General features: G+C 43.0%; 1 protein-coding gene across 1 annotated transcript in view; it reads left to right on the top strand.

Moving 5' to 3' along the window:
* LOC103589795 (probable phospholipid-transporting ATPase IB) overlaps positions 1–20,664 on the top strand; it is a 164,853-nt gene extending 144,189 nt beyond the window's left edge. Inside the window, exon 19 of the mRNA XM_008571840.1 lies at positions 20,488–20,664. Within this exon, the coding sequence (XP_008570062.1) occupies positions 20,488–20,664 (177 nt within the window). The remainder of the gene's footprint in view (positions 1–20,487) is intronic.
* The last annotated feature ends 3,190 nt before the right edge of the window (positions 20,665–23,854 follow it).

Here is a 23,854-nt window from a genome sequence, read left to right on the forward strand (position 1 = left end):
AGGGCTGGGTCAGGGTTGCCATCGTGGGCCCATTCCCAGGTCAAGTGACATTAAGATGAGACCAGTTGACATTAACTGTGTCTTTCTCCTCTGAAGCTCTTTAGATTGCGAATGGGAGTTGAGAACATAGACTGTTGATGGCAGATTCAGAAAAATGGAAGTAACAGAAGGTCAAGGGGATTAGAACAGCACCAATATTCACGAAATCCAGGGTGGGTGACCTACTTCTGTAGGTCAGGCCAAGAAAGATAGGGCTAGAGCAAGAGTCCTCGGTGGCACAAAGCACATCTTCAGAGCGAGGCAGGTGGTGTTGGAGGGGGCAGAAGTGGAGAGAGAGAAACTTCATGCTCTAGGTTTGTGGGTATGACTATGCTAATTGTGTGGCTTTTGTGAGTTGAAGTGTGTCCCCCAAAAGACAGTACTTCAGAATGTGACCTTATTTGGAAAAAGGGTTTTTGCAGATTAGTTAAGATGAGGTCATGGAGTAGGATGGGCCTTTGATCCGGTGACTGGTATCCTTATAAGAAGAGAGAAGAGACGCATATACACAGGGATATCACCATGTGATGACAGAGGCAGAGATTGAAGTTAGCTGCAGCCGTACACTGAGGAATTGGTGGCAGATCACCAGGAGTGGGCAAGAGGCTAGGACAGATTCTCCTTACTGGTTTTGGAGAGAGTTAGGGTTAGGGAATTCAGACTTCTAGCCCTGAGAGCTGTGAGACAATTTTTTGCTGTTTTGAGCCACCCGGTTTGTCGTACTTAGTTCTGGCAGCCCTGGGAAACTGATACCATGGCTCAAGGGAGGCAGCAATGAAGGTCATGGAGACCAAGGTGGGAAAAGTCACCGATGCAGTGCTGGAGGGTCACAGAGCAACGCGGAGCGCTGGAGTGAAGACGACGGAAGGGGAGTGTTCTGTAGCCTCCATAGCTAACCGGTCATGTCCTCGTGAGGCTCTCTGCACCTAAGTCCCTTTGAAAGTAAAGTAGGGGCTTCTGCCCTTGTCACGAAGTGCCTAACTGATGGCTTCATGAGTCTCAGCAGCCCAGGTCTGTCAATTCCTGGCATTTGGGTTTAGGTTGCACTGGGTGTGGGCACTCGGTTTCTTTTAGAGGTATTACAAAAGGAGCTTTGAACATCTAAGTAGGACTGAGGGCTTCAGGTTGAATCGGTTCAATGTGCCTGTCTCCTACTGTCTGCCTAAAAAAATTCTCACTGCAGACAGCTCAATCAAACAGTACACCCTGGTATATTTTTCTGAAGAGAGGGAAATAATTGGTATTGAAGTGACTAATTGCTTTTGCAAGGTCCTCTAGGAAAAATGGAAATTTTAGACTGGCTTTCTGGAGTAAAGAGCCTTTGAAGGTTGGGGAACTGTTTGGAAAAAAAAAATTAAATAAAGAAAAATCTGTGTCCAAGAAGTTGAAGTTGACATTGTTGAGGACATAGGGAATGGCCACATGTCCTGCACGATTCTCTGCCTTCCTCTCCCAGGACTCCAGGCAGTTTGTGTATGATGAAAATGGATGTCTTTAATTTGTTATCCCGGAGCTTCGACATTGGAAAATAAATTTAGGATTACTGCTAATGTTTTAGAAGATTTTTCCCATATTGGAGCAGAATTAAATGTTTGTGTACCCCTCACTTAGTGTTTAATTTTTTCACACTCATAATTCTTCATGAGGCTGATGGGTCTGTAATTTCAGGAGTCAGCAGACAGCATGAGCTGTGTGTGTTCCTCCAGCCCTGACTGCTGCAGGGTTAGGGCAGCAGTCCCTCTTGTTCAGGCCATGCAGAGAAGGCGCTGGCAGCGAGCCGTTCCGAGCAGCTTCCAGTGCCTGGCACAGGAATGGCAGCTTGCTTCTGGTTGAAAAAGAGAAACAGCCAGTATGCACTGTGGATGGGTTTATTTCCTCCTTCTTAGATATAAGTATTTAATTTTTTTCTTTTTACCATCCTCTCACCCCTAACGAAAACAAAACAAACAATGCTTTGAAAATGCCTCCAGATGATTCAGCTGCCACAGATGTGTGAAAACGGTGATCTCAGGTGCTGGAAGAAAAGGGATCCTCGGAGGTTTGTTCCACTCTTGTGCACCTTTTAAAGTAATTGGGAACAGAGGGAGACTTTGGACTGACTGCCTTGAATGTGGTCTGGTTCCCCCGTAACTGATGACTGGCAAGTCCCTACCAGGTGATGGCATCACAATACCATCTCTGGTCCTTGGCTGATTCAGAGAATAAAACGTGTCAAATGGAAGCACAATACTGCATATCAGTCTCTGTGAGTTAATTGTAGCCGAAGAAAAGCAAAGTTTAAAAAAGCATTGATTGCTGTTCTTTGTAACTTGGGCTCTTAATTAAAGTAAGAAGTGCCCTGTAGCTTTAGTGAAGATGCTGGTGGCAGTTAGCCATGCTCCAGTTCCAGAGTCTGTCCTTTCAACCTTTTACTGTTACTTGTGGGTTTCCCTTGTTAATTGGATCCTACCTTCACCCACCTCTGCAAACACCTTATAGTTTTGGGAGATGATAATCAGGAATGAGATCCTTTGCCGTAGTCTCGCTCTGGGACCCCAGTCACCTTTGAGACTGCGGCAGCCTGGCACGCCCTCGTCACTTGTTTTTCTTAGCAGTGTTGCTGCTTTAATTGGCCACAGTTCTCATCTTTCATGGAAAGTCTTAAAACTCATGAGAGAGTAGTTTTCCCCGCCTTCCTTATTATGGGTTCTTTTCTCCTGATGGGGCACTCCCTTGGCCGTCTGCGAGGCTCCACTGCTCACTTTCTTCAGAAAGCTGTCATTGGTGAGTTTTTGCAGGCTAACCCATGGATTTACAGCTTGAAAAATGTTGAACCCAGTTCTCAGCTGCAGGGTGTCTTTCTCCAAGGTTTCTGCACTGCTTCGCCTGCCCTGAGGATTCACATGTGCATATTGGTTTCCAAAAGCTTTAAAGCGTTCTCCCCCAGTGCGTGGATAACGGACTTTAGGACTATGAGGTAGTACTCTCTTGGGGACTGGAGCTCAGTGTTGGCCTGTGGTACAAGTCAGTTCCCTTCTGGCTGGTTTCCCATATATTTATGGCTTTCTTTTACACCTAATAGTCTTGCTTTGGGTTTTCAAGAAGAAAATCTTTATGCAATTAGAGAGTCTGTGGTTGTGTGCCATAAAAGGTTGAAAGCTCTAATAACGTAGAACATAAAACAAACCAGGAAAGCAAGCATTAAATGGATCTCTAAATATTGCATTTGATGGAACATAAATAAGGACTATAAACAGAAAAATGATTTGCTAATATTACAATTGAGGGTATTTTAGTACTGGTGTAGAGGATGAAATAGACTAGGAAATGACCTAGAAGGAATAAGCTTCATAGTAACGTGTTGCCCTCAGGCATAAGTTTGTGGCAGCTGCAGCATCCAGCGTGAGGTTCTGGTTGAGGTTGCAGGTGAGTGATTTTTATGTGGTCCCTGCATCAGCACTGTCTCTATGGGCTGTGGTTGGTCCTCTTGGTTATAAGTGTTCTAGACACGTAAGATTCTCAAAATGCTTGATTTGGTAGTAGAGTAAGATACTTCTACTGGATTGCGTGTGTGTGTATTAATACATCTGTGAGGTTATGTTAATTGTTATTTATTAACTGTCATGTTATTTATATAACTGTTATGTATTAACTGTTATATAGTTAACTGTGAGGTTTACTCACTGTTTCAATACACATTTGTGTTTTATTCTTGTCATTAGAGCTCTGAAATGATTGTTTATAGTTAGAAGTTCTCATCTCAACTGAAGTGCACAGACACCACTGCTTTCCTCTACCCAGTAGGGGGAGGTGGGGGGATGTGGAGGGATGTGGATTGCAAGTGGTGGTGTATTAGTCTGTTTTTGTGTTGCTATAACAGAATACCTGAGACTGGGTAATTTATAAAGTAAAGAGGTTTATTGGGCTCATGATTCTGGGACAGCTACATCTGGCGTGAGCCTCGGCTGCTTCTACTCATAGCAGAAAGTGGCGTACAAGCAGATCACATGGCGAGGGGAAGCAAGCAAGAGAGAGGGAGACGGGAGGTTCCAGGGTCTTTTAAACAACCAGCTCTCGTGGGAACTAATAAAGTGAGAACTTACTTACTACCCCCACCCCCCAGGGAGAGCATTAATCCTTCATGAGGGAGCCACCCCCATGACTCAAACAGCTTCCAACACTAACACATTAGAGATCAGATTTCCACATGAGTTTTAGGAGGGACAACACATCCAAACTCTATCAGGTGGCTTCTGTGACAGCACATTGAAGAAGAGATTTGAAAACATCCTATATAACCCAGTATTTCCTTTTTTTATTATGAGTCTCTGATCATGCTTGATTTTGTGGCAGATTGCCAGTCAGCAGGCCACAGTTAGCCTGTAGTGGTGTTTTGTTTGGATAGCACTGTGAGAATCGTTCGGTGTGACAGGCCCTTTCCAGTTGGCCACAGACTCTACCACTCCTTAATGTCTCAGCCGTACCTTTATTACCTGCCTGGTGCCTTGAGGTCATTTATTTCCATGGTACCCAAAGTGTATTTTTATATTTCTTGCCCAAAGAGAAGCAGATAGATAATATGCAGATGTCCGTTTGATTTATATTTTTATTTGTTTCTCCAGTTGTCTTTTGTCTGTGATTTAAAATGAACAGTGACATGCTCAAAAGGCTTGAGAGGAAACAAAATTGCTAAAGAATAAACTATAAAGTCTTAGGTCCACAGTAATATATTAACCAGCTAATTAGCCTTTGAATGTGTGACCTTGATCTTAATAACTGAGCTCAGCAGAGTGGGAAGTTTGTATGTTTCAGGTTTTACCTAGTGAACAGTCCCAGTATTGAATGGTTCTGTTTTAACCTTTTTCAGTCTTACTGGAAACATTTTTACTACATTAACACAGGCCTTGGAAAGCCCAGAAAATTCATCTCCATTTCACATACTTCTCTTATTATTATTTTTTTTTTGCAAGTGTTGATCTCGAGTCCAGATGAAGTCTGAACCTGGTGCATTGATCTGATTGATATCGCTGTGTGCTCTGCTCTGTGGCCATGGTCTTCCTCTGCAAAGACCATATCGAGTTCGTCCAGTGTTGTGAATGAAAATAATCAGTTGGTGAAAGCACAAAATTAGAAACCTCTTGGTATATTTATTTCTGTGTCTCAAGAATTCTGATTTAAAGCAGACTTTATTTCAAGTAATGTGAACAGTAGGTCGTTCAGGAGTCTCCGATGAATCAGTGTTTTCTTCCCTCCTCTCCAAGAAAATCTATTTAAAGCAGAGGTCAAATCTGTGCTGGATTTAGAACCTATTAAATGTAAGGCTGGAGAACAGACCCCCTTCTCTTTTTTATTCTCTTCATAGTTTCAAGCACTAGGGACACGCTGATCTTCTGCACATATTTCTGGTGTTTGTAGTTTTTCTTTTGTTCTGCAGGATGCAGTGTAACCTGTAGCATATATACTCAGTGAATTTGAGCCCTTGTGAGTTTGTTCAATTTAAGAATAATTTAAACCTTGAAAATTGTCTTGGAAGGATTTGTTAGGCTTTAAATTATTCCTAAGAAGGATATATTAATGTACATACTAATGCACCTCATTTAATTAACATGCTCAGCAATTGAACTCCTCATGCCCCCTCTTTCTCCCCACCCCGCCCCGCGCATCCCTCTGGCCGTCTCATCTCCAAGGGCTGTCAGGCTGTCGTTGCACTTAAGGACCCCTGCCACAGCACCTCCAGGCCCATGCTCTGTTAGCAGACCCGGAGCTGTCTGCTCCTGGGAAGTCCTCAGTCCCTTCAACCCCCCAGTCATTAGATGGATGGGTGTCAGCAGCCTCTGAACCTGACTTCTGCTTCCCATTTTCACCTTTTGTAAGTCACCTTCTCCTTCCAAGAAGAAGCAAATATGTTCTGTGACCAGCTCCTGAGCCCCCAAGAATAAAAGTCAGAGGAGAAGGCCCAGCCCTGCCCGGTACTCCAGTGGGAGGGCAGGTGAGCAGGACTGGGACATAAGAGCATAAGAGGTGGGACAGGCTGAGGCCCCAAGGACTGGAGCAGGAAAGGGAAATGAGGAGCTTGCGGGGCAGCGCGACTGCGGAGAATGAGGAGGTGACATCGAGGAGGCGGGCGAGCCACACGGAGGTCTGGGAGCAGACTGGCGTGTTGGAGGGGCAGCAAGGGTTAGTGGCGACTGTGGCACCAGACAAGGTCAGGAGGTGCTGGGCCCTGCCAGCTGTCATATGGCCCTTGGCTCTTACTCAGACAGAGACCAGAAGCTGAGCAGAGTGACAGGATCTGCCTTCCATGACAACAGGGTCTCTCTGCTGTTATGTTGGGCTTAGAGCTCAGTGGAGAAAGGAGGAAGCTTGGGGACAATTCAGGGGGCTACTGTGGTTGTCCAGGCTGGGGAAGGCAGCCCTAGCCCTGCCCTGGTGAGATGTGGTCAGGGTTTGGATGCATTTGAAGGTACAGGTGACATCATTTGCTGATGGATTGAATATGTGGGATGGGAGAGAAGGAAGAAGGAAGACCCCAATATTTTTGGCGGGAGTGCCTGGAAGGGTAGAATTGTTCTGAGCTGAAAGGGAGGAAGGTGTTCATGGCTGTGTCCCCATGGTGGTTGTTCCATACAGGGGAGAGCAGGCTGCAGAGCGATTAGGTGCTCAGTTTTTGGATGTGCTATTTTGGGGATGCCCTAATGGACAGCCGAGTGGAGAGCAAATTCAGTTGTTGGATATTTGGTGCTGGAATTCGGGGGAGAAGTTACATCTGGAGATATAAATTTGAGAGCCTAACATACAGATGATATTTAAGGATGTAAGACCAGAGGAGCTCCCTCATGACACAGATGGGAAGGAGGTTTGGACTGAGGCCTGGAACATTTTTCTTATAGGATTCAGAGGTTCAGATTTCTAAGGCATGTCTCCTTTGTGGCCCCAGTCCAGCTCCCCAGCACTCCAGGTTTCCTCCCAGGGGTGTAGGTAGGTGAGCGCAGTCGTCGGGCTGCGATTCCTGGCAGGGCTGTGTCCCGGGCTGGAGGGCGCTTTTGTTCATCCTGATCCCCGGCGATTCCCCTGTGCCTACCCTCTGTGCAGACGGACTCAGGTATAAACTGATCTTGCCATTTTCAGTAGTTTTTTCCTGCTCCTTGTTCCTCCCCTGATAGAATTTCTCTCTCTTTTTCATTTATATTATTATTCTTTTTTGCAGTCCTCTATGATAGCACTTACCCTGTTTTGTTTTTTATTCCTATGTCCCTGGTAGAAGGTGAGCTCCTGGCAGGGGGGGTTGGGAGGGGTATCTGTATAGCCCCAGTACTTTGAATATCACCTACATGTAACAGCCTAATAAATGTTCCTTGAATTGAGAAGCCTAACTATATACACACATGTATGTGCACATGCAGGGTCTTCAAAATATTCTTGCGAAAATTTTTATTATTTTGTAATTCAATTTTTCCACGAACTTTTTGAAATACCCTCACATACATATAAATTACCCTCAGAGTAATTTTTCATCTCTTCTCTCAAGCATTTTGATACAAAGGCTCAGGAGCCCCAAAATATATATATAGGAAGAAGGGAGTTCTTACAGGCACCCTAGAAGTTACTAACTTCATTCAATATGCCATCCCATTTGAAGTTTTAAATAGTGAAGCTGACACTTTATTTTTCCCTATAGAAATGCTAGCTATGTGAAAAATCGTGTGTGCACAGTGTGTATGTGTATACTTGTGTGTGTACGTGTGTATGTGTGTGGGTGCATGAATGTATGTGTATGTATACATGAGTGTGTGTGTATGCATGTGTTAGTTGGGAGGTGAAATCCTTGCAGAAAGCAATTTAAGAAACTTCAGGAAATTCTTATTGCTGTGGTTACCTTTTTTGTTTTTAAATCTAGTCATTTGTGTGTTCTCTCAAAACTACTAATTGAACTTTGGAGTCTGAGCCTTCATTGACTAGGTGGAGTGAAGGATCTGGCTGTGTGGCTGTGCTGGAAACAGCCTGTGACTACCCTGAAGAGGGGCTGAGTGGAGTCCTCAGGAAACCCTGCTTTTGGAGGAGTGTGTCCTGCTGGAAGTTGACGAACACAGTGCTCACCAGGGTGAGCGAGAGCTGCATGGGCCAGCAGGGCAGGAGCCCGATGGCATGCTCCAGGGAGGCCTGCGTTCCCCACCATTACATGCCCCAAACCATTGATGCTCGATGTCCCAGTATTGAGAGGCAACAGGGACTGGGAGGCACAGGGCCAGCACATGTGCCGTATTTTTTAGGGTAACAGGCTGTTGCTTGGTGGGTTAATGGGTCCAGAGCTCCCAGATACTGTAAACTTTGTTTTTTGTTTTTGTTTCAGATTTATATGTTTATTTATTTTCATTGATACATAATAATTATACATAATTATAGGGTTCAGGTGATATTTTGATATATGTATATTCTGTGTAATGATCAAATCAGAGTAATTGGGATATTCATCACCTCATTTATTATTTCTTTATGTTGAGAACATTCCATATCTTCTCTTCTAGCTATTTGAAAATATACAATAAATTGTAAATTATAGTCACCCTACAGTGCTATAGAACACTCGATCTTATTCCTCCTATTTAGCTGTGATTTTGTACCCACCAACCAACCGCTCACTCTCTCCTCTCTCGCCTTTCCCTCCCCAGCCTCTCTACTTTTATGAAGTCAACTTTCTTAGCTCCTACATATGAGTGGAAACATGCAGTATCTGTCTGTCTGTTTCTGGCTTACTTCACCTAACATAATGTCCTTCAGGCTCATCTGTGTTGCTGCAAATGACAGGATTTCATTCTTTTTTTATGGCTGAATAATATTCCATTGTGTGTATATACCACATTTGCAGATACTGTAATTTTTGAAGAGAAGCTGGATAGGAGAGTTTTTGTGTGCAATTTCCTGGCTTTCAAAATTTGGCCAAAAACATCTTTTAAAAAAAAATTTGGGACAAATAGTTAACCTCCGATTAACCTATTAGTTATGTTTCCTAGCTGCTGAAGTCTACCGTCAGGGTCTTTTGTGCACGTAAGCAGCAACCGTTGTACTTCTGCCCTGAAGTCTGTCTCAGTCTTCTTGACCAAGGCTTCTAATGTCTGGTCTTCTGAGGGGCTCCTGCTTCCTGAGCCCTTCCTGAATTTCCTCCATGGTGCTTCCAACTCATGAAGTCATGTTCTGTATTCATTTGCATGTGTCTGTGCTCTTGCTAACATGTAAGCCCCTTGACAGCAGGGCCTTTGGGGTTTTGTGCGCTGCTGTGTCCTCACAGTCAGTGTTCTGTAACTACTAACCGAATGTATGAATGGCCCACCAAACTGAATTGCAAATACTTTTAAAAATTTTGTTAGAAGGCCATTGACACAGCATGCACGCAGAAGGGAGTGGCCACAGCAGAGGAGAGCGTGTGGCCCACAGCAGGCTGTGAGTGGTGCTCTGGCGGGGTCAGGAGTTCAGGAAGCAGCAAATATTCCCCAAACAAGGGGTGGCCAGCACTTTTTCAGCACCTGCAATTTGCTGGGTGATTTGTTTGTTTGCTTTTTTCACCCAGGAGGAGTGGTATGAAATGACCCAGATGGCTCCTTTTACCTTCTTTATCCAGCATTGAGTGAGGGCTTACATGAGCCACAAAAAGCAAGTGACAACTGCCGGATGTGCAGTGAGATTTACAGACGTTAGCAGGGGCGTAATGGCCTGAGCGGCTTGCATCGGGTGGGCTGTTGCACAGCATAGCTGTGTCCCCAGAGAGCAGCACTGGTGGCCCAGAGACTGGAGAGATTTCCTGATCTCCCACCACACCATGGGCCTTCCCATCACCGGGTCACATGGAACAGTAGGTTGCTCTTAAACCAAAGAGCTGACTCTCTCTCTCCACAAAGTTGAAATCCAGCATCCTCTGATCCCAAACATACACTGCGCACACGCCCCCAATTTCTCCTATATTCCTTTTCTGGTGATTGGCATCGTTTATTTACCTGGCCACACTTACTGCTTATCCCATTTCCTCTCTGGTTGTCTGACCTGTTTCTTCTGTTTCTTAAACACATTTCTTGGTTTCCCTCTTTTTTCACAGTGAAGGTTCTCAGCATCTGAAGCCTCCTTAATTGGTCTGTGTGCTTATTCCAATCCATCTTTCATACTGTGGGTGGGTGATCTTGTGCAAATAAAAATCTAAGTATGGTATTTCATACATAAAAGCCTTTGCAGGCTCCCTGTAGGCTCTGGGATGATGTCCAACCCCGGCCTGCCAGATGCCCCCCACACCCACACCTTCCTGACTGTGGTTCACCACGCCTTGGACACTTGCTGCATGAACGTGCCAGGCATGCGGAGATCTTTGGCTATTTTGTGCCTTAGTCTGTGTTGCTCTTTCTCCCTGGGAGTCCTGAGCAACCAGAATCTTGTGCACATTATAGGCCCTGACTGGCTAAAGGCTAACAACAGGATTTTTTCCTTGCTCTATATTTCAGTATAGACTTCTGTCCTATGACCTCGGCTCCTCGCCAGTCTGTGTAGAACAAAGAATGATGAGGGGTTTCCCAGCCTGCCCCAAAGCCCACCCTCATCTACCCTACTTGTTCATGGGCTCTGCACAACCAGGGAGCCTCTGGCCAGGTGTGTGTGTGTGTGTGCCACGTGAGACCTCCTCTTCACTCTGTCCTTACTGCAGAGACCTTCGGTGGTCGTGAGACCTTTTTTTACACTTTTTGCTTATTTATTTGGTTTTGTTTATTTATTTTTAAAATTTATATATAATAGAGCATGCCACTGCCTTTATCAATTGAAGACTCTAATTTAGAAAGTATTTGCAGGGGCCGGCCCGGTGGCGCACTGCTACAGTGCGCCGCTTGGGAGCGCAACGGCGCTCCCGCTGAGGGTTCGGATCCCACATACAGACCGGTTCCCGCTCACTGGCTGAGCGAGGGGCTGGCGCAGCACAGAGGGTTGCGATCCCGTTGCTGGTCCCGGTCCGGTACGGGCGCGACACTGAGGGTTGCGGTCCATTGCCGGACACGAAAAAAGACAAAAAGGAAAAAAAAAAATATTTGCAGTTTTAAACTTGTGAGTGTTCCATGTAAGCATGAGGTATTTTCCTGACACAGCGGAGGATTTGTATACAGCTGTTCTGTCCTCTCATGTGGCTCTCTGCAGCCCCAGCCCCTGTGGATTCAGGGAACACTGACGATGTCCCATTGGCAGGTGCTTTCCAGACTAGGGGCCTGTGGGTGGCACCCCAGCCCCAGCCCTTTCTGTCCCACGCCTGTGCTTCCGTAGGTGCCAAATTCACAGTGCGGTGTTCTCTGTGGCTGTAGTGTTCACTGCCTGTCCACACAGCTGTAGCTACGCACATGCATTTGAATTTTGTTTTATGCTTTCCCGTTTCTATTTCTCTTTCAGAACTTTTTTACGGTTTTCATTGGCTGTTTGCGTCAGCCTAAACACAGCCTGGGCACGTTATACTTCCTGTAAGAGCCAAGGAGACTTTAGAAGTAGTAAGTGCAGTGGCTGTATTTTTGAAGCATTAAAGTTAAAAGTTTAAATCCTCTAAGGTCAGGACATTAAGTTAAGATTACTAGTTCATTTTATTTCATGGTGTCTGTGAGGTTTGTTCAAAAAGCATATGTTGTTTAAGAAACTGGTTTTGTCATAAAGCAGATAAGTAGTTCAAGCATTGAAATGACTTTGTGCTACTTTGATGTGCTTCTTGTGATGACATAACAGGTATTAGTATTTGTCATTGTGGCAATTTGTCATTGTCATTGAGCCAAATGTAGATCTTAATGAGATTAATAGTGCTCTGTCTTCCTTTGCTAAAGTTTACCTGACGTACTTAATCACATAATTCATCAAAAACGTTCTCTGCAAACTTTAGTTGTCCAGAAATTAGTTTCTGCAGTAGTTTCCTTTTTAATTCAATCCCCATTGTGTTTGGTTTGGACACTTCATAATTCCTCCAAGAATCAAGGAGACTTTAGAAATAGTAAGTAAAATGGTTGTATCATTAACATGTTAAAGTTAAAAATTTTAATTCCCAAAGGTCAGAAAATTAAGTAATTAAGCGAACCTTGTTATGTTCATAGTCAAATTATTCCTAGTTAGTGTGATGCTATTAAATGTGGCAGTGATTCATAGTGTCTCTTAAGTATACAGTGACTTCCAGAGATCCAGTCTCGGCAAATGTGTGACAAGCAACTGTTCTATGGAATTACAGAGGTCATTTTATACACAGCTGAGTGACGGCTTACAAATGCTAACCTTCTTGTAGGAGGGTCACAGTCTGAAATAATTTTCTTATAGAAAAAGGCTTATCTACTTTAAGAAGCATTCCATGTTTAAAAAAATTACAGAAAGCATCTTCATTTGAGGTTCAAATAGCAAATGCTTCTTAAAGCATATAAATCATTTTTGAGATCTTATTATACACAGCTATTCAAGAATATATTTGTTTAGCATATAAGAGGATTTCTGGTGCTAAAATTAACATCTAATTTTGGGGAAGAAAAATTAAGCATATTAGGTTTGCTATTTAATATTCTCTGAAAAATGAAAAAAGTATACACATTTTCAAGGACTTTTTTAGCCTCAATTATTTGAATTCTGTCAAAACTATTAGTCACATTTTCTTTCAATAAATAGTGGCAATTGATAGTTTTCAGACTTTCAAGCTCTGAAACCTAAGCGAATAAATAGCCTCTTTTTTATAAATGATACTTGCTCATTGACAGCCACTGTCAGTTCTTTATACACCACACCTCATGAATTGCTCCTCTAACAAAGGGATGCCTTTTTAAGAAAACGTGAATCTTTTAGAGATTAAAGAAAAAAAGAAGAAGAAGAAACTAAAATATATGGTATCCTGGCCACCCTTCAGAGATATTCTTAGATAGGGCGAGCCCATGTACACAGTTGTTTCTGCCCTACACAAAAGAGTCCAGGTGTGCTGCTTGAATGATCCCACTTTACTTACTTGTATGTCTTGAAATCCCAGCAAACAGAAATTCATTTAATTCAGTAAGCATTACAAGATGTTCAGTAATGTATATGTTAATTAGCTTGATTTAGCCATTCTACAGGGTATATATATTTTAAAATATCATGTTGTACATAATACATATATACAGATTTATTTGTCAATTAAAAAAATTAAAAACTTGGGCCGGCCCGGTGGCGCACTGCTACAGTGTGCCGCTTGGGAGCGCAGCGGCGCTCCCGCCGAGGGTTCGGATCCCACATACAGACCGGCCGCTCACTGGCTGAGCGAGGTGCGGGCGCAGCACCAAGGTTTGCGATCCGTTGCCGGTCCCGTTGCCGGTCCCGGTCCGGTACGGGCGCAACACTGAGGGTTGCGATCCGTTGCCGGACACGAAAAAAGACAAAAAAAGGAGAAAAAAAAAATTAAAAACTAAAAAAAAAAGTTTGACCCCATTAGTCATCTGGGAAATGCAAATTAAAAAGACTATATCTAACACTGCATACCCACTAGAATGGTTAAAATTTAAAAGATTGAGTGTGTTGGTGAGGATGAAGAACAACTGAAAGGTCACATGAGACTGCTGGGGATCAGAGATGGCACAACCGCTTTGGAAAACAGTGTTGCAATTTCTCTAAAGTTAAACATGCACTTGCTTTGTGTGTCTCTGTATGTATGGTATGACTCGTTAATTCTAATCTTGGGTTTCTGTGCAAGAGAAATATAATATATGTCCACTCAAAGACTAGTACACAAATATTCAGTAGAATTATTGATAATATCCCCAGGCTGGAAGCAACCCAAATGCGCAGTGGATAAACAAATGGTGGTGTATTCATGCTTTGGAATGCTGCTCGGCAACAAAAAGCAGTACATATTGATACATGCAGAAACAGTGGACAAATCTCAAAGCTCAGGCTAAGTGAATAGGCCAGGTGGAGAAGACTACAAACTGCAATTCTACTTATGTGATATTTTAGAAGAGGCAAAACCATAGTGACAGGAGTAGATTGGTGTTCACGGGCTGGGGGGGCGTTGGGAGAGGAAGCGACGCCTGCAGAGTGGCAGGACTTTGGGGGACGATGGGAAAGTTCCGTATCTTGATTATGGTGATGGTTACATGACTGTATACCTTTGGCAAAACTCATTGAATTGTACTCTTAAAATGGGTCGGCTTTATTGTATGTTAATTGTACCTCAGTAAAGCTGATTAACCAAAAAAAAAAAAAAGGTAAGTACTTCTGTACAGGTTTCGATGCTAGTGTGAATTTAGCAAATTGGGTTGGTTTACTCTGGGAAGAGAGTTCTTTATGAGAAACAGAAACATTTTGGGGGGGATAGGGATGGCCAGCGTAAGAAACACATGATGGGGGGTGAAAGATCACCCAAGGCACCGGACAGGCACCTGGGCGCCTGTAGGCAAGGGGCCAAATAGCTCTTAAAAATGTTTGCTTAACGCTTTATCATCCCCTCTTCCTTGAAATTATGAGCATGATAGGAAGTGCTGTGGTCTATTAGTGTTATAGAAAGTTTACACATTTAACAGAGATTCCTTTGATCTGCTTATGACCTGTAAGTGCAGGGATGTCCATAGGTTGGAGAAACACAACGTGCAGAGCAAACAGGGTCTGCTCGGCAGCTGCTGGCAGAGGCCACACACGCACGGGCAGCTACTTTGCTCTCTGCCTCGGCAGCCTCCGTGAGCCTGTAATGGCTGAGCTGTATCTGTGCTGTAGGTTTCACAAACTTTGACACCCACTGAGTTCCCTAAATGCAAAAGCATTGAGAGTGTTAGTGCTGTCATGGAAGAGGTGGGATTCTTCCAGGAATGGAAAAGAACGTGAAAGTGGCAGGAAAATGGTGACTGCGGCCACACCAGCTGTGAGGGGCTGGGCAGAGGGAAGGAGCTGGGGAGTGGGAGAGGATGGCAGTGAGAAGAGATACAGGACTGTCAGCAAGACCTGGGAGAAACAGACGGACAGATGGGCAGAAAACTGAACCTGTGCACAGAGGATGGGTATTGTCATTAGGTTCTCCGTAGCTCAAGATTAATTCGGGAGAAGGGAGACTGCTCTTGAAGTTGAAGGCCGAGTGTGGTTTGGTTAAGTGCTGCTAATGAAACTCGAGCATCCTGGCTTTTGGCATGGTCAGCTCTGAGCCCATTGGAATTTGCAGAACATCAAAGTGAAAGCTGAGGCAGCTGGTGGCTTCCAGGAAATCCCTTATGAAGTGCGGAGCTCATGGAGCAAGGGGGCTCCTGCTTCGACAGATTTCAGTGTTGCTGGAGCTGTTTCATTTTGGAAGAGGATGCCTGCCATCTGAAAATTGCTAGAAATGGATCCAGGTTCTAGAAATTTTCATCTCTCCTGGTTTGTTTATTAAATCCAAAGTGATTAACAGTGGAACTACCTTTTGGATCTTGTCTGCTCATAGGTTGAGCAGATCTGTGCCTCAACTATACTTCAGGGTCCATCAGGTGAACCTCTGAGGATTCTCTGTAAATCAGCAGGCGCACAAGGGTGGCACTGTCTACGGTGTTTATGTAATTTTATCTTAAAAACTGGAAATGCAAAGGCAAGCACTGACCTTACTAAGAAATGCTAGGTTCACAGTAGGCAGCAGCTGGGGAAAAGATAGCCTTTGTTCCGTGTGGCTAAGGGGAGAGTCATCAGTTGCAGTCACTCACTTTTGGTGTTAAATCATGTGTGTTTTTAATTGTGAAGGAAAGTAAAATTGTAGAACATGAATGAAAAGCTGGAGATATATAGTTTGATATTAATGCCTAAAAGACAAATTCTAATTAAGGATTTTGGAATGTTTCTTATCTTTCTGGGAAGGAAACCCCCAGCACCGACTGCCTATGCCCTTCATAACAGCTAAGTCCATTGTAACGTTCGTAATTGTTTTTTTTATTAAAATAAGAGGCTGTAGTATAAATTTTAGTGAGTGGGCTAAATAGGCATTAACAGGGTCTGGGATCCAACCACAATTTGTAACATCGTTCCCTTGGGAAAATGGATTCTAAGTGCCCAATAACTACCTTACAAATAGCCTTTTGAATCATAGTCCATTTGAGAATAAGGAACTGTTTGTGATAGTAATGCCTTCGACTGGCTCACTTGAGAACTGCACAGAAGGGACCTATATTCTGCCACATGTGTGTGGTGAACCCGGCTAGTCTGGGTTTGATCAGAGATTATTGTGGAGTGGGCATGGGAAGCATGGGAATTAAAACCAAAGCAGAGGCAGGGGACAAGTCGAAGCTGGAGTTATGGGTGGATCTGGAGAGGTGTTAGTGGTAGGAAAGATTTTCAGTTTCAAAGGCGTGGTTTTCAGTTTCAAAGGTGTGGTTCTGAGCAGATGACGTAGGGGAGGAGGGGGTAGAAATGAGGAAGGAAGGAGAGGTGAGGAGTAGAGAAAGTTGAAGGAGTAAAGGCCAAGAGATGAGGAATAAGGATTAAGAACCAATTGTTTTTTTTTTTTCCGTGTCTGGCAACGGATCACAACCCTCAGTGTCCCGCCCGTACCGGACTGGGACCGGCAACAGGATCGCAACCCTTGGTGCTGCGCCGCCCCTCACTCAGCCAGTGAGTGGGAACCGGTCTGTATGTGGGATTCGAACCCTCGGCGGGAGCACCGCCGCGCTCCCAAGCAGCGCACTGTAGCAGTGCGCCACCGGGCCGGCCCCAGAACCAATTGTTTTTAAAGAAAACATATAATGCAAAATGTACCAGAGTGGCTGAATGGCTCACAAAGAGGTCAGACAAATAGATGTCCCCAAGACCTGAAAATGGTCTCTTCTAGATATTATGGTGGAGTATGTAGAATCAAGATGTAGACACTCCAATTCATTTATGAGTTCAAGCACATTTATTAAGCACCTGCTATAGGTTAGCATGATCAGAGCTTGGCAAGTGGAGTTTCTGCCTTCATCAAATGTGCAATTTAGTGTAATTCCAGCCAACCACAAAAATGAGCCAGAGTACACTAGGGAGTACTGGTGGTGATATTTAGAATCTACCTATAAGTAGAAATATTAGGTTTTCTTTTTTTTTTTTTCTTCCTTTTTTTTGTCTTTTTTTTTTCATGACTGGTAATGGGATCACAACCCTCGGTGTCGCGCCCGCACCACGCTCAACCAGTGAGTGGACCGGTCTCTATATGGGATCCGAACCCTCAGCGGGAGCGCCGCTGTGCTCCCAAGCGCTGCACTCTACCAAGTGCACCACCGGGCTGGCCCTAGGTTTTCTTTTATTTTTCCTTAATTTTGAGTATTTTTCATCTTGATTGTATTGTAAGATTTATAGGAGGTAGACAACATGAAAACATATATTGTTGTTATTTTTTGTTTTTATCACCATGTACTCTAATGACTACATCTTGGTTGGTTGATTGGAAAAGGTTTGACTCATGTAACTGCCTAATTGAACCTATTTTTGCTTGAGAAAACATTTAGTAATGTACTATATAGTATACTCTTTACCAGTATATGAGAAAATTCCTGGTTGGTAGAATATAAATGTGAGATTTCTTTTATTGCTGAGGCATAACTTAGTAATGTTTGGTGCTGTCTTTGCTGGTGAGGAGGGTGGCCACTGTGTACGTACAGTTTGCAGTTCAGCACAGCTCCGGGTCATCATTCACTCCCATGCACATCCATAGCTCCAAGAGGTCTTGTCCAGACCCCCCCACCCCAACTGTGCATTAGTGGCTGCTATGGTTTAAATGTGTCCCTCAAAAAGCAAGCGTTGGAAACTTAATCCCCAGTGCAACAGTGTTGGGAGGTGGGGTCTGATAGGAGGTGTTTAGGTCATGAGTGCTCCAGTCTCATTGGTGGATTAATGATGATTATAAAAAAGCTTGAGGCTTCGATGTCTTGCTCTGTCTTGCCCTCTCTTAGCCTTTCTGCCTTGTAATAATGCAGCAAGAAGGCCCTCGCCAGATGCCTGCCCTTCAGTCTTGGACTTCCCAACCTATAGAACCATGAGCCAATAAATTTCTCTTCTTTGTAAATTACCCAGTCTCAGGTTTCTGTTACAGCAGCACAAGATGGACTAGTCAGTAGCCTCCTCTCTCATGTTCCATGCTGTTCTGCGCATACACACGTCTCTGTCACTCCAGTTGCCATGTTGTGTTAGAAGGCTTGTTCTAGACAGTGAACGTGACAGCAGGTGTTACTGTCATACTCAGCATGTGTCCTTGTGTTGCCATGGTCCCAGACCACTTCCTTTCATCTAAGTGTCTGTGATGACAAGGACAGTGCTGCGTTGCCAGTGGGTGTGAGCACTTGCCTTTTGTCTCAGCTCAGGCTTGTTCTGGCGACAGCCTCCCTGTTCATGCCCCAGAGCCTCGCACCCTGATGGGGTGTCAGCGGCCAACACCTGAGGGCCTCTCTGCTCCTCCCCCAACTGAGGAAGAAGAGCCATTGGTGTCCAGTCCATCTTTATGCTTGCTCCAGAAATAACCTGAGTGGAGAAAGCACCCTTCCTAATATGGCTATCTCCATATGTCTCCACTTAAGCTATGCCCTCTTTAAAATGATATTTTTGAAAAACCACCGGCAGTGGTCTCCACATTTCAGGGATTTTTATTGCTCAATCTTTTCCTCCATGGATCCAGGCGCAAGTCCATGGGGGAGGCCAGCAGGGGTCAAAGACCCCAGGATGGGCTGGGCTTCTCCTACCTCGTAAGGTGCTGTCCCTGGACCAAATCTGCAGATCTTGCCTCATCCCCTTGGTGAGGGATCTCTCAGGTTTTTCTGTCCTCTGTGATCGACCCCGGGTGGGCACATCCTCCAGAACTGCCAGAACTATCTGACCCCCCGGAGAGCACATCCAGGCTGCCAAGCTGGGATTTTCCAAAGTGGGAGGAATTGTCTCCTCTCTACCCAAATTCTAAAGAACAGGCTGTTTTCATAGATAAGATAAACATAGATATTTTCTGGAGGCTTGTTGGAGGTTCAGAATTACATACTTTATTAACAATAAAAAGTATGAAATTTTCTTTATTTTCAATAAGTCAGTATAACTTTTATTCATAAACATTGTCTTGTTAATTATTTGTCTATTATTACATCAACAAAGAGGTATTACCAAATGTTTATTTTTCTTGGTATAGGAAATTTTTAATGAATGAATAGAGGAAGAAGAATGGGTTTTAGTGAGTGTTTGCTGTGTGCCAAGCCCAGAGCTAAGCAGTTTACATCGATTGGCTCATTTGTTCATAACGAAAGTGCTGTGAAGTGTTCTTAGCTCCATTTTACACATGAGAAAATAGCAATTTAAAGAGGTTAAGTATCTTGCCCAGGGTCCCAGAGGTAGTAGTGGAGAGTTGGGACTCCAGGCCATGTGACCACAGCACAGGGCTCTAGACCACATCTTTCTTAAATACAGCTACCTTATATTGTCAAAAGTCTCTTGTTGAAAACGAAAACTAAACAGTAAGACAGTGAAACCTGTTTCTCACTTTGTAATCATAGCTGATCCTCAATTTAACTAGGGGTAGAAAGATTCCTGTTCATTAAACCTATTTCTTTGAGACTCTAATTTATGTTATCATATGATAAATTGCATGTAAATTTAACTTAATAACCAAAGGACCATTGTCCAGACAGAATAACTTCAGCACTTTTGTGCTTCCTGAGTAACTTAAACCAGATTTTGCTATGAGCCAAAAATTGCATTCTTCTATTTCAGCCAGATATCGTATTCATGGCCATATATTCACTGGGAAGATCAGAACTTTTTTTTTTTTTTTAAATCTTAAGAATGGTTCTGTGCTTTAATTCCATCTTGCAATAGGTATGACACAAGGTGCTTATTTAGGCTGGTAGGTTTGGGTAGGTTTTGGTAGTTAAATTTGATTGGATATTTTCTGTAACATGTGAAAATGAGCTGCTCATTTCTTATCTTTATAACACATGCAGAGGATGATTTAATTTGAAGATCTCAGCAGGAATAGAAATTAATCTTTTGTTACCTTATATCCCTTAATACCTTTTGGATGCTTTAAAAGATTATCTGTGCAAACTGAGAAATGTTAATGTTTGCCACTCAAGTTCCCGTAATGTTATCCTTTCCCAAAAAGCACATTTGTTTGTATGGATTTTCTATTCTAGCAGCACCAAGAATAATGTGTATGTACTATAGAGAAGGGGAGCGAAAGACAGTCATGAGAACCTTAGCAATTAAAGTTCCAGTGTAACAGAGTTTGGATGCTCTGGATCAGCTGCAGACCCCAGCCCGAATGGATTATTGTAAATATCAAGTGAACTTCATTACGAGGATATTTTCATCCATAATATAGACCTAGAAGGGTATTCCAACGAAATGTCAAGGTTTAAAAGTACCCAGTTGAATTGTGTTTGTATATTTTACATTAGAATGGATTGTTTTCATTTCAAGCAAGTTACTTCTGAATTCAGTTTTGTTTTTGATAACATTAAACACACAAAAAATGCGATTTCCTCTTTACTCTTGTTTCAGGCAACAAGGGCAGCCATTACTCAGCACTGCACAGACCTTGGAAATTTGTTGGGCAAAGAAAATGACGTGGCGCTCATCATTGACGGCCACACCCTGAAGTACGCGCTCTCCTTCGAAGTCCGGAGAAGCTTTCTAGATCTGGCCCTCTCGTGTAAAGCGGTCATATGTTGCAGGTAGGCGTGAGCAGGTTGTGCGCAGTTCATACTCTGTATTTTGAGTTTTCATAAAAGAAATCAATGCATGGGAATTCTAGGCATAAAGTTATCTGAAAAAGGAAAAACAAAAATACAAATTTATCTTTAACTGTTGGCTAACATTTTGCAGAAGATTAGTGGCTTTTCCTTTTTTGTTTTGTTGTCTTATGAGACGATTCAAGGAATAAGAACCAGGGCTTCCAGCCATAGTCAAAATGGGGGGTACATTGGAAAAATCTGCCTCCAGCCGATGTTACCAGTGTCCTGCTACTCACTTCTTCGGTTCTGAATTGTGAGCTCAACTTATAAGACTTGTGCCTCTTTCCTAATGGACATTTCTTTTCAGTCAACAAGGAGCTTTGGTCGGATTCATGTGATACCAATTTTTGTGTTCAGATCTAACCAGAAGTTTTTGTTGACTTTTCATGGAGTCTGGGAAGGATTTTTAGGGTGGGCCTTGTTACATTCCATTGACTACTGTTAGAGATTTGGAAGTCAGACAGAATTATAAAGAAAATAACTACTGGAAAGGTGAGTGGCCACCAAAGGCCAAGGAGAGCTGGAAGGGCTGGCTGCAGAGCCTCCACTGTGGGAAGGCGTGTTGGTTTTGTGCCTGTGGTTGTAGGATGTCAAAGGACCATGGGGTTGAGGAACAAATTCAAATATCTTTGAAACGATGAATGAGAACTCTGTTTTACCTTTATGTCAGGAAACCTGGTGCAGCTGTGAGGGACCTGGCACAGTGGGGAGTGACCCCAGCACCTGGAAATTATGATGGGATTGTGATGTAATTCACATATCATGCGTACCCTTCAATAGTGTTTAGTATATTCACAGAGTTGTGTGACAGTCACCACAACCAATTTTAGAATATTTTCATCACCCCAAAAAGAAGCCCCTGTATCTGTTATTAGTCAGTGTCCATCCTCTTCCCCTCTTCTTTCCCCTGCCCCTAAACGCTCACCTATCTACTTTCTTGTCTCTGTAGATTTGCCTCTTTGGGATAATTTACATGAGTGGAATCCTGCAAGATGTGGTCTTTTTCTGACTGACGCTTTCGTTCATCCATGTTGTAGCATGTGCCGTGTTCAGTCTTTTCAATGCCTGAATGATCTTCTGTTGTTCGGATACACCACATGTGCTTATCCATTTATCAGTTGATGAACATTTGGATTGTTTACACTCTTTGACTATTAAGTATAATGAAGATTCGGTACATATTTTTGTGTGCACATGTTTCCATTCTTGTTGGGTATATACCTAGGGGTGGAATTGCTGGGTCATGTGGTAACTTTATGTTTAACCTTTGAGGAACTGGCTGTTTTCCATAATGGCTGCATCTCCCACCAGTAATGTACAGGCGTTTCAGTTCCTCTACATCTGTGCTAACACTGATTATTATTTATCTTTTTGATTAATTAGCCTAGTGGCTGTGAAGTTATATCTCATTGTAGTTGTGATTTGAATTTCCCCAATGGTTAATGCTGTTGAGCATCTTTTCATGTGCTTATTGGCCATTTGTCTATCTTCTTTGGAGAAATGTCTGTTCAGATCCTTTGCCCATTTTTAAATCGGATTGTCTTTTTATTATTGAGTTATAAGAGCTCTTTATATACTCTGAATACAAGTATCTCATCAGATAGAGGATTTGCAAATACTTTCCCCATACTGTAGGTTGTCTTTTCACTTTCACGGTGGTATTGTTCGCAGTACAAAAGGCTTTAATTTTTGTGGAGTACAACTTACCTATTTTTTCTTTTGTCTTTGTGCTTTTTGGTGTCATATCTAGTGAGCTGTCTTTTTAAAGCAGCTGATCTGTGCTTTCTTTCCTGGATTTCATTTGAGTGGTTTAGAGTAGGGACATGCAAATGGCGGGAAGGGTAGAAAGAGTATTGGGGAAATATTTTGCATCATTTTCCCTTTGTGTCTACGTTGTAGAGTTGTCGAGTAGGTGGGTACCTGATCCCTGTGACTCCTTCAGCGCTGGAGGTTGTTACTAATCCTCAGAGCCACAGGTCACCCAGGCCAACTGCCACATTCATTGAGTAGGCACCACTCTGACTTGTTGGTGGACAGAAACAAACAACAGCACCAGAAACACCAAGAAACAATGTGGAAAGTCTGTAAACTATAAATCAAAGCACACTCACTATAACCTCATATGGTTTTTAAAAGGGAAATCAAAATGAGTCCGTTTGGATTCTTGGGGGAAAGCCAGGAATGCCTTCAAGGCTTTACAGGAACATGCTCTTTTCTTGCCAGGTGCTTGATACTAAAGAAAAACATCTTTCCCCTTCTTGCTCTGGCTGCCTTCACAGTGCCTCACATGTCACACAGGCTGTGTGCTGAAAGACCTCGCAGGAAGGAGTTCAAACTGGAGTTGGCACAGAAAGAGGAAATCTCAAATTAAATACGGTTACTGTCTACAGAATAGAAGCATTAATTGAGAAAAGGAATCTAGGATAGTCCAATATTTTCCCTTTCTAGGAGAAATTTCTTGGCTGGTCTCACACTTAAGATTAAAAAAAGTCAGCATGTAATTTTTTTTTTAAAAAAAGCATTCGTGCACTTAAATGTACTTACTATTTATTGAGAATTTAAACTTAAGCTAAATTTCATATGTGGCTTCAAACGTAAGGTTGACCTTACTTCTCACTTTTCATCTTTAAACTGCAGTGGTTCCAAGAGTTACTCTTTTCTCTAATAATAGAAGAAAAATTTTTTTTTCAGAAAATAACTTTTTTTATGAAGTCATTAGCATCCTCTTTTCAATGTTAATTCAGAGATTGGTAAATATTGTGTAAAAATGGATAAATACCTTTAAGCTAAAATAATATTTTAGGCAGTAGGAAGAGGAAAAATGCTAGAATTTATTCAATATTTTGCTGACATTAGAATCAAACAATTTTGCTAATTATACATTGGTGTACTTATATTTTTCACATAGTGGACGTCCTAGGACAGTCATGGCCTAGTCAGCAGAACAGTTTCAGACAGTACTCTGCTGCAGTTGACTGCTGTATCTGGCAGGGAGGTTGCCACATTATTTGTTGAAGTGTGAACTGTCCAGCCCAAGGAGATTTTTATTGTGGGCTTGTTATTTACATTGTAAGTTCCTAAGTGTCACAGGAGAATAAAGGGATAGGACATGGACTTTTCCTTATAGGTGCAAA

Source organism: Galeopterus variegatus, unplaced genomic scaffold, assembly GCF_000696425.1.
Source record: "Galeopterus variegatus unplaced genomic scaffold, G_variegatus-3.0.2 Scaffold728, whole genome shotgun sequence".
Taxonomy (NCBI): Eukaryota; Metazoa; Chordata; class Mammalia; order Dermoptera; family Cynocephalidae; genus Galeopterus; species Galeopterus variegatus.